Source organism: Mugil cephalus, chromosome 2, assembly GCF_022458985.1.
Source record: "Mugil cephalus isolate CIBA_MC_2020 chromosome 2, CIBA_Mcephalus_1.1, whole genome shotgun sequence".
NCBI lineage: Eukaryota > Metazoa > Chordata > Actinopteri > Mugiliformes > Mugilidae > Mugil > Mugil cephalus.
In genome coordinates, this window is record NC_061771.1 from 13716096 (window position 1) to 13739785 (window position 23690).

Below are 23690 nucleotides of genomic sequence, written 5' to 3' on the forward strand. Positions count from 1 at the left end.
GCAGCTGCTTTCCCACTGACCCAGCTGCAAGAATTTCATTCTTTTACAAAAGTGGCCTTATGACTCAGAAAAAAAGCTGTAGATTTGCATCAACGTCTAAATTTTATGTGGACGACCAAAGTGTGGCTGATTTAAATAAAGAAGAGAAAGCATGTTAGGGCCCTTGGAGGTCTGAGGGAGGATTTAATCGCAGGGGTTTTTCTAAATGTTACTTTACTGGAGGTGTTGAGGAGAGGGCAGAAACAATGAGACCTCGTTGAAGCGTGTTCAGCAGAGGACGGCACACGGGGCATTTATAAGCCCTCGGTTTTCTAGCAGCATGGGTTTTGTGTTGGTGTTGGGCCGACGCTGTTTTTTAAAGATAAAACTATGTGCGGTGGATTCAGAAATTGCTTAGGTCCTTTCAGTTTTACATGATGAACTGTTTTGAAGATTTAATTTTCAATGGAAAACAGCTTATACCTTCAACCTTCTACAGCCCTCTCCACTATAGACTGTAGTCTAATAGCTGTCGTACATATTCCTTAGTCCATCTGCGCTCTATAGAAAAATGTTCATTCATTCATTCATTTTCTGGGGCTGGAGTCTGTCCCAGCTGTCATCAGGTGAGAGGCGAGGTTCACCCAGGGCAGGTCTCCAGTCTATCGCAGCACAATGTTGTTAATTATTTTTATAATTCTGTGACACACTTGATTTTACATGACTGTTTTACAGCTATTATAGCTTTGCTGCTATATGCCCTACCAGTGTTCAGTGTCATCACTTTCACTAATTAATCCCTGTCTACTTTTAGTTGTACATATTATATATTTCCCTGTGTGTTGCCGCTATAGTTTTTATTTTTATGACGTTATCGCTTTTATTTTTATTGATGCTGAACCAGAGCACTGTTAAGCTGTATTTATTTATTTATTTATTTATTATTTTTATCGGACAATGACAATAAAAATGTCTTATATTTTTTATTAGTTTAGACCCACAGCATAATAAAAATGTGCAAAAACCTTGTTAACTCCACTGCTGATGATTTTGAACCAATCACAGAGTTTCCTGCTTGCTTAGATGTTTTTAAGGGGAAGCGAGAAACGTAACAAGTTTGACGTTTTTAAAGCTGATAAATCAAAACATCATTTGTTTCCAGTGGATAAATTATGAAATGCTGACACAGATCTTCTGTTAAAGAAGCCCAAACTCTGAGCCGCATAGATTGAAATCTTCCACACAGTTGGGCCCACGTCCTAATGAAAGCATCGCACGGCGGCTTGAGATTTGTGGCAGGGTTTCCCCAGAGTCTTCCAAACTTTTAAAAAGTTTTATAAAAAATTTAATAATTCCAATTTAAGGCCTTAAAAAGTCTTGAATATGAGCATATTTTGCACCGTTCTTCTGTCCATTTATCGCTTCATTTACAGTGTGACCCCCTCCGGCCCCAGACTATTATGTTTCTGTTCCCCTTAAATGGAGCCCTCCCCCCCAGGGACGTCCTGAGTTAATAGTTCACAAAATCTTGTTATTTTGAGTACGTCTGGGTCTCTGATTTTCCTTAATTTGTGTACTTTGTGTAAGTCTTAAATTTAACTCCTAATGGTCTTAAAAAGTCTCAAATTTCACTTGTTCAAACCTGGAGAAATCCTGTTGTCAGGGCACGATGCTTATCTGCCACCCCATCCCAAAGTTGCTCTGTCTGATTGAGATCTGGTGACTGTGGAGCCATTTAAGGTGCAGTGAACTGAAGTTTTAGAAACGGATGATTTTATGACGTGGTGCCTGAAGCTCTAGTCATGACACGCAACAACAGTCGGGTATATACATTTGGTACAAGGGGAACAAAGTGGGAAGAAAATGTCCCCCACACCGTTACACCAGCAGCAGCAGCCTGAACTGTGGTGATGTATGAATACTCAGAGTTAGAGTTATTTATACCGAAGTCTGATCCTATCATCCGAATGTCGTAGCAGGAACGTTTTTCAAATGTTCGATTGTGTAACTCTAGTTTTATGACTTTAGAACCTGAGCCACTGACTTCTGATCCACAGTCGCAGAACAACCTTCATTTTTAGCCCGATGTTTGACAATATACTGTGGGCACCAGGGCGATTGTACTATGCACACACACATCTGCGCAGACAGACAACAATAACCTGTCGGCACCACTTTTTTCTCTCTTCTCTCGTGCAGGAGAGACGATGCGCATCGCCTCGTCGGAGTTCGCAGACGACCCGTGTTCCTCTGTGAAACGTGGCACCATGGTGAGGGCCGCTCGCGCCCTCCTGTCTGCTGTCACCCGCCTGCTCATCCTCGCCGACATGGCCGATGTCATGAGGCTGCTGGCCCACCTCAAAATAGTAAGACGTCATTGTCACCCAGCGACGTTAACACTCGCAGCTCAGCGACAGACCATCGTGCAAATGTTAAGACTTCCTGCTTCTGTATATCCCACACGACATATGTAAGATTTTATTACAGCCTCTACGCCGCGGGTGTCAAACTCATTTTAGTTTGGGGGCCACGCACAGCCCAATTTATCCATCTCATTAAAACAGAAGACAATTTAGGAACAGAAGTAATTTTAATTGAAAATTTGCAGTCTTTTAAGTAGGGCTGCATGATTCTGAAAAAAAAGTGAATCACGATTTTTTGCTTAGAATTGAGATCACGATTCTTTGGCACAATTTTGTTTACAAACTGTTTATTGCACTGATGTACTTTAACAAAACAAACCAAAAAAAAAACATTCAAATATTTATTCAAGCAGAGTATCAAACATTGAGATTTCCTTAGAATGTGGAGCATACGTTTTTTGGGCACGAGTTCGGTTCAGGTCTGTGGGCGACTCTCGTCACTTCCACCTGTAGTTTCTTCGCCATTTAACTCTCTTTATCGCTGACTTCTCTCTGCTTCTCTCCATCACTGTTTCCACACACTCAACTGCAGACGGACTTCCTCCATTGATGGAATCACGTGTTGTAAAGACTCTTTACCATAGGTCGAGTCAGTGGCAGTGCTGCCTTTAGGGGCGCTTCAAAAAGTCTGTGAAGAAATGGGAGCATTTGTTTGTGAAGCTGCTCGTGGAATAAAATGCTTAAGAATTGTTGTGTTTCAAAATGAGATCACATGTATGTGTGAATCGAGATCGCGATTTTTTTTTTCAACGATTTATCGTGCGGCCCTACTTCTAAGTACTTTACAAATTCATGCCGGGGTCCAGATTAAACCCGCTGGCAGGCCGCTTTTGGCCCACAGGCTGCATGTTTGACACCTGTGCTCTACGTGCATTAGCATATAAATGAAGCATGGAGGAGAATCCCAGGAACACACATCTGATTATACCGTATTAATATCATACTACAGCACCCCAGTGTCTTTGCATATTTTGACAGTAACTCGGGGCTTTGTATCACAGCGTATCACGGCGTGTCACAGAGAATGATACGCATTTAGGTAATTTGAAGCAAACTCATGCCTCCGTTCGTTTTGAGTCATTTTGTCCCTCTCTCACCACTGCACACTGTGAGTCTCTTTCACCAGATTCCCTCCTGAGGCCCAGCGAGGGGCTTAACTCCAGCCTGTATAAGCCAACGCCATCAAAGGCCACTTAAAAGTTTTCTCTCTGTCTCTCTGTGCTCTTTTTCATTACGTCGTCCGCAGCACTTTCATTAGAGAAGTTTACGATCAGGACGGTCCGGCAAAATTGATGGAGACGGCTGAAATGAGGCTAAAATTGCACAATTAAATGTTTGTTGCCCATTCTAATTAGGAAAAAAATGATTCGTTTGGAGAAAAAAAAAATCACTTTCGCTTCTTCCAATTTAAAGTGTTTTGTTATTGTTTCATTTTACTAAAAAGTCTCAAAATAGAGACTGTCTGCACATTTACCCGTGAGTCCGGTCCTTTGGAAAGGTTCAGCGTATGTTTGTGCGGCAGGTGGAGGAATCCCTGGAGGGAGTGAAGAATGCGACCAACGAGCAGGACCTGGCCAACCGCTTCAAGGAGTTTGGGAAGGAGATGGTGAAGCTCAACTACGTGGCGGCCCGGAGACAGCAGGTAACGCTCGCCTCAAGCTCAGAAAAACTGCACTCACTCATTCTCTAATAATCATACAGCGTCTTTTAAACTGCTGCGTAAGATGGAAACTCTACCTGCAGTGCAGAGTTTGAAGCAATAAATTTACAAGCGCAACCATAATCTGACACATCAGTCACTCACACGCGAGAGATGATGGATGTCAGGCTCTGACAGCAACTCCACAGTCACATGCGGTTTAACCCGTTTCACATAAAAGCCATGAAGCCGTCATCTCGCTGCGGCACCGATACGAGGCGGTGGAAACGTTACGGCACAGATATTAAAGATGACACGAGCTGCAACTCTATTTTTTTCTGTGTGTGTAAAAAACAAAACAAAAAAACACCATAATGAAAAACCATCTTATTTTTTTATTATAATACTAATCATTTTGACAGTAGCAGCTCATTCAAGAGACCCTGAGTTGTGCGTACTTTGTGAACACGGCATCCAGGAGTTTTTAAACACAACCCCAGTGTGACAAAAAAAAGAATTTTCCTGCACGTGCCAAGAGACGGCAACGCTGGAGCTGAACTCGGTGACTCAGCTCAGTGGCTGCTGATTTGCAGACGCCGCCCGAACATTGTGTTTTTGGAACAATCCCAGTTCATCAGATGGGACGTTTTTGTCTTGTTTATATGTATTTTAACCTTTTGAAACAAGTTCCCTGTTCTCCCTTTTCATGTACACCGATCAGCCACAACATTAAAACCACTCCAGAGAAGTAAATAACCTTGTGATAATCCGATGTTTGCTGGGAAACTTTTTGACCTGGGATTTGTGTGGATGATGCTCGGACATGTACCACCCACCTAGACCACATCTAAGTGCTTCCAGACAGCCTCCTGTTTATCCTCAAAGGGAGTTGGGTTTTCAAACTTTTCACCATGTAGTCTCACTCTTTGTGGGCTAAATAGAAGTCCTGTAACGCTACGTAGCCTTTCACAGGCTGCTGAGACCGGCAGAGGCGTGTTCACTTTCAGCAACAGCCTGCACACTGTTGGAAAGGACTTAGTGACTCCATGTGATCTGGTGAAAAGGCCAAGTGTCCATCCGGCTCTTTTGAGGCGTCTTGTGTTTGAAGTCACCTTCATCAGAGGAGCAGGACCTGGTGGCTTCACTCAGTGGCAGAGAGTTTGCTTCCAAGTGCTGCTTGATGTAGTTTAGTCCTGAAATAATGTGAGGATGAAAATATAAATGATGGAATTAATTCAACTTCATAATATGTCATGACCCCAATCTAATGTTTTGCACTAAATCGCTTTAATTTGAGTTGCACACGTTTAGTTTCATGCACTGTGCATGCATCTGTAATTGATTTATGAATTGTGTCAAAATGTTCACCTATAAATAGGTAGCTCTGTGTGTTTTAAGCTTTCTCTGAAACTGTAAAAGATATTCAGCCATAGCCATTCAGCCATTGTGATGTTGGTACCTGCTCATGTACTGGGAGCAAACTCCTGCAGCTGCTGTCTGTGTGGTCAGTACACTACACAATATAATCTAAAAGCTGCTCACACTGCCACTCAGAGACCGTTATCATGGTACATATTTCCTCCTGGTATCTGGTATCTGGTAATTATTACCACTAATTTACCCAAACAATCTGTCCCCTTCCACCACACTAGTCCGTCTCATTAGCCCCACTTTGTCAACTCTGCACCACATGTTTAATTTGTGATATTAGCCAAGTTACCGAACGTTAGTCAGACACAGCATCGTGCCACTTTACCTTCTCGTCTCTTCCTGCTCCATCCACAGATAGCTAACTACCGTTAGCTACACACAGTCCTGTGGGAGCTGCTCTTGGAACAGCCAGGCTAATCTCATGCTAATGATGATAGCATTAGTAGATAATGTTGCTCGCAGCTTGATTGTGCTTCTTGGGATTTTCTGGTGCTGGAGTAACGTCGTCAGAAGTCAAGTCATTAGGCTCCATCATTGTCCTCGGTTCAAGCAGATGGGCGTAGCGTGTACAGCCAGGTGGACTAGGATCAGGTGTGGATACAGTCAGTGACTGTGGAGTGGATGATGATGAAATGTAATGTCAGTGCGGCTGCCTGTTTGCACTCGCGCCTAACACGATTAACCAGTGATCGGACTTTTGCTGTCTGTGCTCCAGTATCATACAAAACAAAACGATAATGAGTAACGAAAATGCTTATGAGAAATATAATATATCGAGTAAAAGTATCAGTTTTCTTTTGAAAATTTAGTAAAGTAAAAGTGGAAGTTGACAGATATAGAAATAGTAAAATAAAAACCTGAAAAAAACCTGTTAACTGAGAACCATTATCACCATTTCCAGGAGCTGAAAGACCCCCAGTGTCGAGATGAGATGGCGGCTGCGCGCGGCGCCCTCAAGAAAAATGCCACCATGCTGTACACGGCCTCACAGGCCTTCCTGCGCCACCCGGACGTGGCGGCCACACGTGCCAACCGAGACTACGTGTTCAAGCAGGTCCAGGAGGCCATAGGAGGCATATCCAGCGCCGCTCAGGCCACCTCGCCCACCGACGAGAAGCACGGCCACGCCGGCATCGGAGAGCTGGCTGCCGCCCTCAACGAATTCGATGTAAGTCGAGACAGCGACCTGCTCTTCTTTGACATCCTTCACTTGGCACATACGCTCCATGTTCTCTGCGACCTTTTCAGCGCGTCCTTGTAATGAACGCCTGTATTTTCATTGTGTCCTAAAGTTCAACAAGATAAAAGTTTCTGCGAGGGAGACACCGGGAGCAGTGAGGCTGGCTTTACACTGTGCACGTCAATATGATCTGACATTTCCCGGTTCCATATTTAAGAGGCTTAGGTCTCCTGTCATATCCCTTTTTAACTTCAACAGAAAAAAAGACAGAAATACTTTTTAAGGCAAGTTTTGTTCCACAGATTCAGATTATTTCTCTTTTCTAATTTTTTTTTCTTTTTTATGGCACCTCCATTGTTTGTGACAGTTATAGTTCTTAACTCATCTATTAGCCTCACTGTATTCCAAGATTAGTGTAGATGCAATATTACAGACTTTCCAAAGCTCCAGTAAACGTCCTCTAGTAGAATAGTTAGTCCACACTAAGCCTTTCATCTACAAAGGCACAAAGTACACTGCAGCAAGCTCTCACAGTTTCTGTTTGAAGCACATATTTTCCACATATTCTGGATTGTAACTTGTGTTAGTTTGTATGTATTAGCCACAGCGTCACACTTGGCCCACTAGACGACTGTTTATTATGTCCTTGGCACCTCTCATGTTTTCCTTAGCGTCAGTACTATTATTGTCAAATTTGAAATGGGACTAGACTGAAGCTGTGACCCCATTGTTTTTCCAGTCCACACCATAAAGCTACAGTCATTTTGAAGACAAATATCATTGAGGGAAATTAGGCGGACATAAAAATTCCATTTTTCAGCAAATTCAAACTGCTATTAGTGCCATTAGCAGTGTTATCTGTTACAGTGTTATCTTTCAAGGCCAAACCCATGCCTGCACTCCAAATAAGTTTTAAATTTAATTTGGTGCCCAAAGGGCTTAAACTGTTTACTGAGACCTGTTTATTACACGTCGTTAGAGATGCTGTACATGAGGTGGGAATCTAATCAGGGAGCCAGTGTTGTAACTTGTGAATAGTAACTATATGAGTAACCATTTATTTTCAGGATATTTATGTCTCCTTCTGTGATTTTTATATTTTTATTTTTCATTTACTCACACACACTACTCTCTTCTCTATACTGTGATGGTTAGCATTCATCATCTTTATTTAAATTGGCTCAGCGCAACAAACTTCATTTGTTCTTTTGCTCAGTTCGATGTGTAAACACGATTCTCTGCTGCCACCTACTGGCCACGCACTGACAATGACCTGCTGGTACCTACCTACTGTCTTCTTGACCAGGACCAGTCCCACCATGTTTCTTTTCAAAACAAAAAGTAGAAAATCGGTGGTATAGCAAACCAACAGCACCTTTGCCACTTACAGATCCGGCTCCAGTTTTGATTCATGTGTCAAATATTCTGTGCCTTACATTTGCCCTTCAGCTTGAGTCCTGACTGATGAGGCCCAAACTGCATTTGCATATAGATTTAAGACGTTTTGCTGACACACACACAGAGCAACTTTGAATGAATGCTGCACCTTTCCCTACAGTTCTCCCTACCCCCATGCACAGAGCCTCTTAAAAGTATCAGCACGCCTCAGAATTTTCCACCTTTCTAGATAAAAATCATTCAAAGCATCAGTGGATTTTCACACAACTCCTGACAGTAGACAAAGCGAACCCAGTCAAACAAGGATGAGAACTCACTTCACCCTAGTGAAAGATCTTTGATGTTATACCAGTGAACCATTTCTGCTCTTATTGTGTCTAAATTTGCATTTTTATTTATTTAGTGCATCATTTTTGCTAAATCCCCACATCCTAAATACTAAATCCTGTAACTTGCCACAGCGGCCTCTGGTGGAATGAGTATTTCTGTTGTTGTCAACCATTTAATTTGGATCTATCGACACAGAATCTGATCAGCTGTTTGTTACAAACCCAGTTGTCACAGCTGGGCTGTGGCTCAGAACGTAGAGTGTGTTGTGTGACACTGGTTATTGTGTGAGCGAATGGGTGGACGTGTGGATGTGTAAAAGAATAAAGACGCCATATAAATACGAGGACATTTACCACTTTCCTTACACATAGACTTGATTAAGTTTTGTGACTTTGCTCCTCTGTGTTTCACCTTTTACTTCAAACCAGTATTCGTGGACTTCAGCTCTACAATTATGCTGAAAGGAAGAAGAGAAAGGTACTTAGTAATACACGGATTCTGAAGGTCTCGTATTATAGTAAGCTAATGTAAATCTCGGAAGGTTTGACTAAAAAGAAAAAAAAATACTGCACAACTTGTTTAATATAATCTGAAGTAGGATGGTTAAGCTTCCAATAGAAACACTTCAGAAGCAGAGAGAGAGAGAGATAATAGCAGATATTACTGTACTCCTAACTAAAGTACACAATGTGAAGGACATTCTATTGCGCAAACTACAATAATAGTTAGTAGTACACAAATGTACTAAGCGTCCCTCTTCATCATCTCTTCTTTACGTCACATTAGGCTTAGAGGTATTTAGAGAATTGCTGCCCTCCACTGGTCTACTTATAAATATATAATATAATTTCCACTCATGTGATCTGTAGAGTCAGAGTCCACTCACATCGCTTTACTTTATTTAACGTCTCCATCCTTCACTATCTCTGTCTCCATACATCTCCATGTACGTGAGTATAGTTACAGCACAGCACTGAATTTAACTTACGTGTCAGTTTTATCAGACTGATGATGCAGTTGTAAAAAAAAAAAAACTCAAGATTTTTGAAGTGTTAAATGTCTTGAAAGTAGCTGCTGGTTTACATAGTTACACAGTAACTGTGTAATTATTCTGTTTATTGGCTTCTGGTTTTGCAGCGTTTCCACAACTTTCTTTGTTCTCCTGGGTCATCAACGAATACCTTTATTAAATACCTTAAAGTTAATGAAATTAAATCTTAAACTCCCATAAATATAACTGTAGTGGCTTAACAATTATCAGTGCAGCACTCCGATACATCCATTTATGGCTCCCAATCATCCATAACATTATGACCACTGATAGGAGAATAATAGCTGACTCATAAAAACACCCTTGTTTTCGTGGCACCTGCCCTCGTCGTGACCGATGCTGTTAGAAGCAGAAACACTGGACGAGTGGAAGGGTTTGATGCCAGGGCTGCGTAAGTGGGTTAGGATCCCCACGGTGATCCCTGTCCACAGTGAGCATGGGAGCATGAGAACAGGGCCATGGAGCGGTGGCAGAAGGAGGCCTGATCTGACCATCGCGTGGAAGGACGGGTGTGTGGGTTTCGCTTCACTGAGGATCACGTTGGCACCGGCAGTGTGTGATGCTTTCAGAAACTTTCTGCTGGGAGGCTTTGCCATTTGTGCGGATGTTACTTTGACTTTCATGGAAAAGCAGTTCCCTGATTCCCACTTTTACCTTTTTCAACAGGGTTTGTCATTGAACTGTCAAGTGTCGTGATTTGCCAGTAAAAAGAAGGATCTTTTCAATGTTGGGAAAGTGGTTCTGACGCTGTGGATGTTTTTACCCTAAGATTGCTAGTTTACAGTATGTGAGTGACCTCTTGTGGTAATATTTGGAACTACTCCGCCGACCAGTTGGTTGAGACACAGATAATAAATAACGCGTCTGATGAATGAGAGAAGCTGTCCATAGCTGAGGCATTAGCACGTTGTCGTTTCTCCTGAAATGCCGTGTTGTTGCGCATGAGGCCGTGGCCCTCAGTAATCACACTGTTTTTATGTAAAACTGCGTGGCTTTTTAGAAAAGCAAAAGACGTGCATGTTTCGATCCCATTTGGCAGGCACGCAGGCGGCAGTTAAATGAGACAAATTGCCCCTTCCTTATCCCTGTGTGCTTGCCTGAAACTGGTGCATGTTTAATTCCTAACTTACCAGAGAGGCAGACTATGGCGAGGTCCTCTCTGAATAGTAATGAGCTGATACACTAAGCTGTGGGCCGCAGCTCTTTCAAGGTTTCGCATGTGTGTGTGTGTGTGTATGATTTAATGCTTTGAGCACAATGCTTTGAGTGGGTTCGTGAAACACGCGGCACCGTTTGTCATTTCGCAGCACAAAGTTTTCCTCCCCGTTTGCCTTCACGTCCACACCGATCCGAGAACAGAAGCTGCTTTGAATGCTGCTGAGCTGGATGATTGTGCTTGTCTGTTTTGGAGAGCTGCTCCCTGTCCTAAGACCACATTGATCTGTTTCTTTGACACTTCTGCAATGCTTGATGCTTGGACGGCGGACCTGACGGGCCGTGGTGGCTCCACTGACAAACAGGCTTTTAATATTGGATTTCTTTTGTGCGCGTACGCGCGTGTCTTCTGTGTCGCCGCCGCTCCTCGCAGCCTCAGACATCACTGTCTCACAGATATGCAGATGTGTGACTAAAGGACACAGTGATGTAAATCGGTCTCGGGCACGCTAAGACGTAATCTCCGCCACAGTATGAGCAAGCGCTTTATTTTTGGAGAGACGGAATTAAAGAACATAAGAGCGGCTCTCACCACCTCTGCCTTTATGCCGAGAGCGTGCAATCATCTGTGAAAGCAACAAAACACGGGGTGCTTGCTGCAGTATGTCGATCTTTTTTTTTCCACGTGAAAAAATAAAAAAATAAACTGATATATGAACTAAAAATGCCAGGAGCATTGAATCATTACCCCCCAGAACATTTTTACATGCAGGGGACGGAGTCAGGTCGATATGTGAGGAGAAAGGACATCTTATGAATAAGACTGGAAAGAGGTAATGACCTCATTAAGACTTTTTTTTTTTTTTTTTTTTTCCTTAACTGACACTCAGAATTATTTTGGAATAAGTCAATTTAGGACACTGGAGTACAAAATCCATTAGGAGAAAACGCAGAGGTCAGCATCAGTTCAGATGAACTCAATTTCAGCTTTGTGTGACATATAACCAAGAGGTGACTTTAGCCCCTCGTCCACCTTTTACCTTTAAGAGTTTGTCGTTGGACGGATTGAAAAAGGCCTCTTTTCGGTTTGCATCCGAGACGTCTGGTGGGGGGGAAAGGTTGAATTCAATAAAAGTTACTTTTCCACATCATTTTCAGGAGCATTAATATTCACTGATACGTTGAATTAGCTGTGCACATGTTCCCAGTGATAAAGATGAGATTCATTCTGCTCCCCATTGATTCGATTAAGTCTCAGCAGATGTGCATCTGTCTGCTGCACTAACTATGACAAACGTATTGACAGCTGGGTTGTAAGTGATGCTGTTATAGTAACTCCGCAAACAATCGATATTATAAAGGATGCCCAATAGACTGCCTCGCCTAATAGTACAAACCTAATGAGATTGTCTTGCAGTCGGGCAGCAATGGCGACATTTTGTTCTCTTGTTACTTGAATAGTTGGTTGAAAATAACTTCTAAACTTCAATTATTATGCTAATTAGCTACTTAAAACCACCTGATCCTGATGCCCGTTTTTTTTTTGTCACCTTTGCACCATCCTCACCTGGTCCCACTGTCATAAAAATATGTTTTATTAGCTCAGACATGATTAGTGTTTGTAAAAAAAGCAACATCTGAGACGACGGGGGCATTTAAATTGGCTGTGCGGGAAAATCTTCATTTGCAGATCTGATCTCCGTGCGAGGACAGATGGAGTCAGGGCCCTACGGGAATCTGAGAAAACACCACGGCACACACACTTAGAATTTTAGGTCACAGCACAGATACACAATGCAGCAACTGTAGTACAGTAAAGAACTCAAAATAAGGTGAATTTATTGTAGAAAATCTTGAGATGTACGGTGAGAACGTTAGATTATTGAAGGTTCTGCTTCACAGTTGGCTGTAGCCATCTTGTCATTTTGGAGCTACAAGTGACCCTATTTGGACGGAAGGGAGGAGCTGGGGAGGAGCAACGGCTGGATCGGACTGAAAATCTGAGGATGTTTTAACAGTCATAGACAGCTGCGTTTCATTACCACTAGAAATGCACAAAACCTTAATACTGCAATAAAAACTGGTAATGGAAACACCTACATTTTGAAACACCTCTCAAATGTCACTAAAACAGTTTTACGCTCTCATGAGGTGGTTTTTCAGACGTATCTGTATAAAAGGGTATCGCAAAAGTGCAATGGAAGCACTTTTTTTTTTTTGCAATTTCCCCGTCACCGGCTTCACCTGAGATGACCAGTCATGTGACCAGTTCATTTGAAGTCCATCTTCTTCAAAGTGAACTCTCACATGACGAGAATTTAAGAGAATTAGTGGATATCGCAACTTTACAAGAGTTGCAACTCATTCGCAAAACACCTTCCAATGGAAACACGTACAAAACTTTATCGTAGTAAAAGTAGCGCTTTTACTTTGAAAAGCTGAAATGGAAACATATAGCTGTCTTAACAGAGCACAGGGACCTTTTGAGTGCGTTTATTTCATGAGGAGAGTTGATCAGTTTTAAATTGTCTGTAAGAGCTACTTCACGTTGACTTCACTAGTGTGTGTTCTCGTAGTCAGGATTGAACTTGCGTGGACTTGTGTCTGTTGGGTATCTCAGATCCCAGTGCCAACGCTACCAAGTATCTTGATTTATTACGTCCTACCATCTCTCCTATAAAACCTAAAACACAAATCCAAAGTTTGTGTTCCTGGTAGAGACTGACATTGGCCGATATCGGTATTTGTTACCATTGTGTCGTTTTTATCATGGAAATCGAGGGAGAAAAAGCAGAATCGACTCCGAATATTGGCTGGGAAAAATGGGCAGCACATATCGGCCAGTGGTCAAGGCTGATGTAATAAAATCAGTAGTGTATTGGTATCGGCCCTAAAAAATCCATATCGGTCGACCTCTAGTACTTGGTATTGATAAACAGCCTCTGGGGAAACGACTGTTTCTTATGCTTGTATGTTCATACAGAAATATTTGTTTCTGAGTCCTGGTTCAACCCTTTGAGCTTTCATATACAGTGAGGAAACAGACAGGCTGTCACATTAACCTGGTAACTGCACATTTTAATATGCAAAAGAATCTCTCTTTTGCATCCGTGTCATACTCCCACTTTGAGCGTCCTTATCTTTGTGCAGTCATAAGTGAGAAGCACCTGATGCAGCCTTTTAAAACTGTGACTGCGTCGGTCTTTCCTGCTCGCTCCCATTTGTTTGAAGTGTCACATAAAGGCATCAGCAGTGCATAGCAACAAAGTAAGTACTTCTCCCAGGGACCTTTATTAGTATCAAGGAATCCACGGTACACTACGACTCGGGTAATGTAACTGAGCTGGGGAAAGCCTGCCAGCTCAAGTATGAGTTATAGATGGTCTTCCTTTTATTCCTGGGCTGCTGCTGCCACCTTCGATTAGATGGGCCAAGAGGGGTGGGGAAAAGATTGGGTTGGTGTCTTTTAACATAATTGTGATTGCATCAAAATGATTGCTTCGTCCTCCGCTTTCATTCTTCTCTCTCAACCAGCAAATTAGATTTGCCTCCTTCTGAGCAGCAACACGCTATTGCACTGTTTGAATTCGGACCAGTCTTTTTATTATTATTATTGTTATTATTGTTATCATTGTCGTGTTGAGTTTGGCCCAGTGCTGTGTCCTTTGTGTGTCGCATCTGCTTTATGTGACTCGATGCAAACAGGTGGTCATAGGTGCAGCTGTTCAAATGCATCAGCCTCAACTCGCGCAGTAGCTCCGTGCCATGGCCACCAGGTGGCAGTGTTTAATTACTTTTAAGACTCGCTCATCTTTCCGCTCTCTTATTCCCCACCCTCTTGCTGTCTTTTCCATTTTTATCCTCTTTTACTGCAAGTCCTTAGAAACAGAGATCTGGTTTTGTACCATGAATGAGACGGGAACTATTCAAAGATGTTTTCATGTAAACAGATCATTGAACTGGGCTTTGTCAAAGACCATTCAATATTAGATTAGCGGACCACATGTGATAGTAATTATTTTCTTGTCCTTTACACGACTACAAAGAGAGAGTGACATGGTTAGCAGACCTTCAACTTTTATCTACCTGACTTAGGAAAACTGTGAGCAGTGCTCAGAGCCTGTAAACGTACTGTCTACGCGGACAGCCTCACACACACACACACACACACACACACAAAACACATTTCATTCACACACATTGCAGACATGCACACCCTGGTAGAGCCACGCTTTGAGCCTGCGGCAGAGATCCAAGTCGCATTGAATCATTTTACCATGGTTTATATTTCCATCTGCTTGTCCTCTACCTCTTTCTTCTATTTTTAGGAGGTTATTTGCACAACGTCTTTCTCCCTCCCCCTCACCTCTGTCTTTTTTTCCCCTTAGTTACGCTTTTTTTCCCCCCCTCTTTATCTCTTTTTGTTCACATCGTCTGCTGCGTCTTGAACCCGTAGAGGTGTTTTGAAATGGTAGCGTGCCTACGTGCGTATTCTGAGCCCTTCTGGTAGCGGCATTGTATTTTTATGCAAAACTCTCCTCCATGTATTGCAGGGCCTGTAGTCACACTGCACAGGCGTGTGCCGGTCCTCACTCTGCATACATTATGTGCTAACTATAACTGGATTTACTTGCGAGCTCAGGGAAAGTGTGCATGACAGCCAGCCCTTTGAATCTCACTGTGTCAAGCGCTGCCTCCGAGTGTAAGTCGCTTTCTGATGCTGCATGCGTCCGTCTCCGTAGTGACAGGTAATTGGACGCGTTTATTTGTGTGAGGTGACGCACTGAGACGTTCCTTGAATGCGGCCGATACGGAATTGCCAATAAACACCGTAGACAGCGGGGAGAAGGTGATCTTCCTCTTTGTGTCTAACGTACCTATATGTGAAGATTAATTTCATGTTTTCTTATTATTATTTTGACAGTTCCTGTTTCGTCCTGGTCTGTGTGATAGAGCTCCGTGTCTGGGTGGATGAGCAACATGCGCAGTAGATGGTGGTCTTCATTGTTAGTGTATAACTGCCCAGAGATGACCTTTGCGTAGGCTCCGTTTGTGTGTGAGATACTGCGGGACTAGTCTCAGAGACGGTGGCTGGGGAACAACCTGGCTCTAATGTATGTAGATGTATTCCTAACTGAGGGATAGCTTTCTTGGTAATTGCTATATCAATCTGTGCATTCATCCTTGCTGTCTCATTTCAGGCTCTCTGTTATTTCTCTCCCACTTTCCTCTCTGCACACACACACGCACACACACATGCATGCATGCATGCATGCACAAGAGCACAGTCTGCCACTTCCTCCCTTTGTAGCGTCCTCCCCTTTTCTCCCGTTTGGGACATGTGGCTGTTCAACACACTCCGTAGTCACCTGTGAGAAGCTGGCACGGGCCGAAGCTTGGCGATGGGGGATGATGATACCCGATTCCCAGTCATGTACGGATCCACGTAAGACCCTGGGCATTAATAACGCCATCGGAACACAATGCCGAGAGTCGCCGTTATCGACGCGAGCCCCGTTACGTTCAATAAAACTCCCACTGTCATTTTCACCTTGGCTGAGCCACGTGTTAGCCCAAAGGTACGCCTCTTAATTACAACATCCTCTGCCTTCCTATTACAACGCTGCCTCATTCTCCATGGACAGATGCACCTGTCAAGAGAAATATGAATAGGAGAGCTAAGCTGAAGTAATGGGACATGACCAGGGAGATAGAGAAGTATTGGTTTGTTTGTTGGTGTACAGTAATTAGCCGCTGCCTGCCTTGTCCCGGCTGGTGGCAATAAGGCAGAAGGAGCGAGCTGTGGAGGATGCAGAGGGCGAGTGGGGGTGGCCATCGTTAAACAGGATCCATACTGGTTACAGTCTGAGCTCGTAGCCTAATGCCCACTGTGACTCTTTAGGTTCTTCATATAGCAGAAGCTTTCAGGAATTATCCAGCTCTACTAATTCATTCCTAGGTCTAGATTTAGTCCTGCGAGTGCACTTTGGCAGTTTCAACTCGCGTGTTTGCACACAACACGGTGAACTCACTTCGGGGCATTTGTAGAATATATTAGATGGTTTATCATAACAATAGATCATCAAATATCCTGCTTGTCATGAGCAAAATTCGCAGTTTTTCTTGGCTCGGTTTGACCGAAAGAAATGATTAACAGAGTGGTTAGAGTACATTCTACTCTCTCCATATATGGACAGCCACTCTAAATTAAATGTCGACAGCAACCGAAGTGAAATACCTCACAGCATCTTCAAGCCTTTCTCAGCATAAAACTCTTAGGACTTGATTTCTGAGTGGGTGCAGCAAATTACTTCTATTTTTCTTCTTCTTCTTTTTTTTTTAAAAGGTGTCTTGCCTTCAAGTCAAGGTCTTCTCTGTCGGAGCCTCACATGCTAGCTTGCCCACTCAGCTCTCTTCAGCCTCATGGATGCGGGGGCACGCTGGCTCCCGCACATACAGTACATGTACTGTATACGAACCAAGCAGCTTGCATTGCACCAAGTTCTCTAATGTCGCCAATGGTGGCAAAAGCTAAAGTTCGGAACACACTCTGTTCTGGTCAAATTACAAGCAGAAAATGCAGGCGAAGAGTAAAGATCTCCGCTTAAGATCCACCTGGCTGTCCTTGCTCGTCGCATATCTCAGCAGTGGGAAAGGCTTTTATGACTCTCTGAAACGCACTTATTCCTCCCACATACGTTCCACTCTGACCAATAATACGGGTGTGTGTGCACATACATTAGGAATACGGATAATGGTATGGGGTCAGATCATGCTCTCACACTTGTATTTATCAAACGGGTAGGCGTCGGTATTTTTTGAATAAACTACTGTGACGCAAGTGAAGAAGACTGCGAAGGATGCTCTGCAAGATGAGTGAAAGCACTTAACACTTCAAAGAACACCTTAAAAACAAACACAGTGAAGGACTCAAGGAGTTTCTTGTTAGCTGGCTGGAGAAACAAGAAAAGTGTCCAGAGAGAACTCAAGATACATTAAAATACCAGAAGGTCTTAACCAGTACATGCACGGCAGCTTTTGGTGAGCAGAGCACGATTCCATTGCCTCTTTAAGATATTAGAACCCAAGTATGAGGTTCCCAGCCGTAACTACATCACAGAAACTGGACCACCAAACCTGCAGGTCTTACTGAGGAAGTGCACCAGCTGCAGATGTTGACTTTCAGGTTCGCCCTCAGGACTAGTGGTGTAGGCCTCACGACTTTGCTCATTTTAACAGGGCAGTCGATTTATGAGGATTTTACTCAAGCAGAACACCTTTTTGGCATTGTGTCAACTAACTGAACAATGTGTGCTTAATTAAATTAATTTACAATCCAAAAAGTTTTACCAGGTCGTGTCAAAAAGTAGTAATCATGTCAATGATATGAGGCTGACAAAAAAGTGGTATTGGAGTATTCACATAAAAGCAAAGAGTCCTGCAGTCTGAAGGATATATATTTATATATATATCTATATCTGTATCTGGCAGGGAACTCCTGGTGGATCTGAGACAAAACCTCAACGAGTGATTGTAAATGAGCTGCTTGTCTGATTAGTATGCATGTTGCTAAGCTAGGATCCCTGTGTGGTAGTGCTGAAATGCAAAGTAGCTTCTTTTCTCTTGCTATAATTCTACAGACATGACTTTGCATAAATATTTTAGAAAACCCAAGACAGTGAAATGGTATGGTATAGCCGATAGCGTTAAAGAAAGTCAGCTGGACTTTTAGAGTTTCTGGAAAATGCTCTGCTACTCATCCAAGTAGCTTCTTCACTTCTAAAGGACTGGTGGGGAGTTGGGGTTTAAATAGGCACTTACTTGACTAGCGTCTTTTAACAACCAGATACTTACCTGTGGCTAAGGGCAGATTTTTGTCCCTTCCACTAATGAATGATGCTCTAACAACCAATTATCAGCCAGAGGCTCCAGCCCCAGATGAAGTCGGGGTTTATTTGCATAGAGAACACAAAACTGACAAATCTCTGGAATCTGGAGACACATTTGGAGACGCATGTTAACACGTAGCTAAAGCTGGTTACTTGCGATCAGATAGCCCAGATCGGATCTTAACACAGGGTCTGAACAGGCCTCTGTATCTCAGTCCACCTTCCCTGTTCAGGGAACTTGACACTGATGACTTCATGCGCTCCTGTTTCAGACCATCTGTCTTCTCTGGCTGAAATGTGGACGTTATCAAATGAGTCACCTTTGCCCTTCGGGCGTAGGTGGACTGCTGAATTGTTTTCTGACCACCTGGCTCCCATATGTTGGGCGTTTGTAGATGGATTATTTTGTTTCCTCAGTGTGTAGGTCTGTGCGTTGGACTTCACAGCACACAATTAGCAATGCTTTAGGATTTGTCAGACATTCACAGGTAGTGTCATTCAATCGGCTTGACTTCTGTAGATAAATCAGTGGATGCAAAGGAATCACACTTTACGATTTAGCTGCATTTTATGTTGAAGGACAGTTGCTGACTGAAATCATGAACGGACAGATGCATGTGGGTTGATCTATGATCTATAGAGTGAAATTCGCTGCTCTTTACCGGAGCATCAGTGGGAGCTAAAGTCAAAACAACCAAAAGCATTTGAATTAATAACACACCATTAGTTGTGTCCCACCGTTCGTCACTGGATTATTGTTCCTGTGATGCACTATTTTTTTTTTTTCTTTAGTTCCATTTCAAGTTTAGGCCTTCAGTAGGCCACGGCAACCAAACAATGGCCAAGCATGCTTGTTTGAATAGCGCAGCACTCAGAAACTCACTTAATTTCCCCCTGTGGCTCCCAGAATGGAAGAGATGCCCCGTATCCCTCATCTATGTTTGGAAAGCGCTCTAATGCATCAGTGTAGTTGCTTATATGAATGTAGCTTTGTTGACAGACCAATGTAGCTGTCATTTTGAGATAATGGAAGGTTCAGTGACAGTAAGTACATCCACATACAGTGATGATCTCAATCCCAGCTCCCCCACAGCCAATGGAAGCCAACTCTTTTCTATGGATAGATAGACGTGAGATTCTGCTTTCTCAACTCAAACAATAACTAACCATTGAGCTTGATGCATCTCCCTTCATCAGCAAAGCTCTCACTTTCAAGACTTCCTTTGCCGCAATGAAACCCACTCTTCTCTTTCATAACCTTGCTTTCCCGGCATTATGTCTTCATCTCATTAGTTCCACATCTTTTGCCTTTATCCCTTTTCCAGTCTTTTAAATCTTGTAATGGTGCCTACTAAAGCATCCGCAGTGTGTACATTGCTACTGTGTGCAGTTGTTCTCTCACTTTCAGCCTCAATGGCATCCAATGCAAATATGTCTTGGCACAAGGTTGTGAGCTTCTTCTGAATGCTGTCTTGCAAAAGCTGCGGCAGTGAAATTAGAAACTTCTGAAAATGAACCTCCCTCCGTTGCCAAGCTCACTAGCTGCCTGTTCTCCTTCCTCAATGCCTCTCCACACAGAGGTAAATACGCAGCTGCATATTCAATAGGGGATGTTCTGGTTATGGATCTCGTCTCATGTTTTTGTAAAGCGCAAGCAAACAATTGAACAAAAGACACATGACTGAAAATCTTGAGAGCATGTTGTGTTATGTCTACATGAAGACAGTGTGCAGTTCCACCGTTTGACGGGAAAAAAAAAATCTGCTGGTCGTGAGTGATGTTGAGAATATTGCCTGTAGAATTACAACTCAGGAGATTTTCTTTCAGCATTTAACAAGCTGTCATGTAATGGCCATCAAATAATGGCAATGATACGTAAAATAATTTTTAAAAACTGTAAGGGGATATTGAGGTCACTGCTCCGAATAAAAACCTAGTGGGACAAAAATCCTTTCCACATGGGCAAATACATTTCTTTCCCATTATTTACACCTTATTTTAGCCATTATTTTTTTCCATTAGTCGATTCATTTAATCGACTAATTTAAATGTGATTAATTTTAAAAACGTAATTGATTAATTATTAATTGATCAATTACATTTTAAAATGATCAACCATTTTCTGAGTAGTCAAATAATCTTTTTATGGTTAAATATAGCATCATTTTTACTGATGCATTTTATTGAAACATAATGATATATTTGAGTGTAACACATATAAGAATCCATTTCAAAGTCTTTGCCAAAAGATAGTATTGAACAAGAGTTCAGATTTAGAGCATGCGTCTTCAACAGGGGGTCCCTGCACAAATTTAAATTTCTTTAAATGCACATTAACGTGAATCCGACATTTTTTAGTAAAGGGATAAATGGAGGCAGAAGGCGTTATCTTTCAGTCAGCACTTCAGTCACAGGAGCTGTCTCAACAGTGCACCGTTCCGAAGTAGTCATGTCAATCTAAGGCTCCTTTACGCAGTAGGCCCCGCTCCTACTGCTGCTGAGCCAATCACCAGGTTGCATATTACACTCTGACTCTACAGTATATATACAGAGAAAGAAAATAACTGACAATTTCAACTTTAAACATAGCTAAATGTTTTGTCATTATTATGTCAGGATGTAATATGCAGCCTTGTGATTGGTTCCTACTGTGTAGGAAATAAAGTATACAGATGGAAATAATAAAATATAGGGAAAAAATGAAAAAAAATGAGTGTATTATTTGAATAGCTTAATATTGAATGCAAAATGGTCATAATAATTTATATTTATAAATAGCACTAGTTCAACACAGAACGCATATAGTTGGCCTGAAAAACATTTGAACTGTATGGACATGTGTTTTTACTGTGCTCTTTCAACCATAAACTTAATATGATGTAACTTGAGTCACTTAAACCTAACATGCAAGATTACAGTGTTATACCTGGAGTTGAATACCTCACCAGCTAACACTGACAATGAAACTCAGGCCGGAAAAATATTGAATTTGCCTTTTTTATTTCCTTTCTGTACAATAGATATACTTCCTCAACATGTTTAAAGAAGGGACAGTTGAATTCCAGAAACCATGGTAGGGAGTTCTGATTTGATGATTTGCAAAAAAAAAAAAAAAAAATTAATGAAAAAAAAGAAAGTGAAAGGGTCTGGGTCATTGGGAGGGACAGAGGCAGTGTCTTGTAGAATGATTTCTATTGTAGGGGAGGCAGTGAATGAGGGGTAGGTTATGGCTTTGCATGACAGAATTTGAAAAAGCAGAAAATGAAAAGAGGAATGCATTCATATTCAAATAGAGACAAGTCCCTATGTGGCTGCACGGTTTTCAATTATGGGAGATATGTATATTTATGTCTGCTCCAAAGGAAACTGGGCAGGTCCTCCCAGTGTTCCTGTGAGGCTGAGCATCTGCTGGCGTGTTATTCTCCCAACTGTCTGATGCCTGGTTTTATAACAACGGTCAGATGAAATATTTGTATTTATGTATGTATAAAGAAATATACGGTATATATAGCGAATCTGTGCAAAAACTTGTGGTGATGGTATCGAGTAAACATATCCATCCATATCCATAAAGGCCAAGTTTGTTCTATACGTCATGACTTATTTTGTACTTTTCCAGCTATTACTGACCATTTCTTCAGTTATAAAATTTAGCCTAGAGCTTAAGGTGTTTAATTTGCTCATTGTTTCTCCACTTGTACAGCTTTTTTGGTGTGATGAAATAATTTCATCTCTTACCCCTTAGACTGTTTCCTTCGTCTTATCTCACATCTTGAATATCTGTGGAACTCTCGCATGTTTGATGTAGTGATGCTAGCTTGTTGCAAAACACAATTAGGGATTTGCAATTCCCAAATATTATGTTACAGGCTTTCATCATCCTTGTTCATATAATTTGATTCATGCATGTAACTGATAATAATTCATGATCATCTAATTTAATTTGCAAAACCTCAAGGTTTACAAACCAAAGTACTGGAAATGAGGGCCTTGCATCACCCGTGTCTGGACCATAGTCTGTAGAAGAAGTGGGCTCCATGACAGATCTTCTAAAGGGAAGCCAAGCATGTGGAGCTCCCCCTGGTGGCTGGCTGCAGCATAGGCCATAAGCCACACCTCCTCCATGTTAGTGGATGGGGCTTGGGCTAAACTAAATCAAGAAAATGCCAAATTCATTTTTCATTTTTATCAGTAAATCTAACCTCCTGAGACCCAGCGTCCTCATATGGGGAAATTACGCTTTAGGTGTGTGGCAGCCTCATTGTGCTTCATTTGAGCCTGTTGCCTTCATAAGAAGACACCTTTGTACTGGTAATAAGTGTTGATACACTTATTTATTTATGCTTATTAACTTTTCTAGTTTGATATGACATGTAAATTTAAGAAATTCACAAATACACGTTTGAGGACATAGGGATTTTATTGGTTCCAATTCTGCTTTTGCATTAAAATAAACAGTTTTATATTTTGGTGCACATTGATGACTTAAATGTAAATATACAGTGAAATAATCCTTTCCACATTCTTTTTTTCTTCCAAAAACTTTGTCCAGTTCAAAGATAATGCTTATTATTTTATACTTCTTAGGTCCTACTAATCCCAAATACCTAAAAATCTTAATCTCATTTTAAAGAAATTCCAAACAAATGCTTGTGTCTCAAGAGGATAATGCTGATAAATGTTCAGGTGTCCATCAGGTTGCACCTGAATTCATGTGAAGGTTCTGATCAGATGAAAATAACGAGGTTACAGTGCTTGCCCTTTAACTTTCGTCATTTGTGGTTCTCCTCTCACGCACTGGTTTGCTAAAATGAGCAGTCAGTCAGAATGATATCTCTCACGACTTGTTCTAATTTGCTGAAAAAACATCGACCGAGGTCCAGCTAGTGGCCCACGCTGGTCAAAGGTCGCCCGTTCGCTTTGTCTGGTACGGCCTTTAGATTCAGCTGATCTGAATTATTTCTATTGATTTATTAAATACTGATTATTACTTAAACACACTGTGGATTTTTCCAAAATAACAAAGTGCGGACTAGAAGAGCAGCACCAGTAGCAGGATGTGATAGAAAAAGGCCTGTTGACCTCGGGGTACAAGATGCGCGAGAAGGGACACATACCTGTCTGATAAAGAATTACAGCGTTGGACATGAATTCATTTGTTTTCATTGGTGTTCCTTCTTTCGCTGTCAGCACACAGGTGAATCACCCCCCACTG

The 23690-nt window shown here is 42.0% G+C and overlaps 1 protein-coding gene across 1 annotated transcript in view; it reads left to right on the forward strand.

Annotated features, from left to right (window-relative positions):
• The window catches only part of ctnna2 (catenin (cadherin-associated protein), alpha 2), a 310831-nt gene that overhangs the window by 55463 nt on the left and 231678 nt on the right, over positions 1-23690 (forward strand). The window contains exons 4-6 of the mRNA XM_047579695.1: positions 2179-2345; positions 3925-4044; positions 6374-6640. Coding sequence (XP_047435651.1) covers positions 2179-2345; positions 3925-4044; positions 6374-6640 — 554 coding nt within the window. The remainder of the gene's footprint in view (positions 1-2178; positions 2346-3924; positions 4045-6373; positions 6641-23690) is intronic.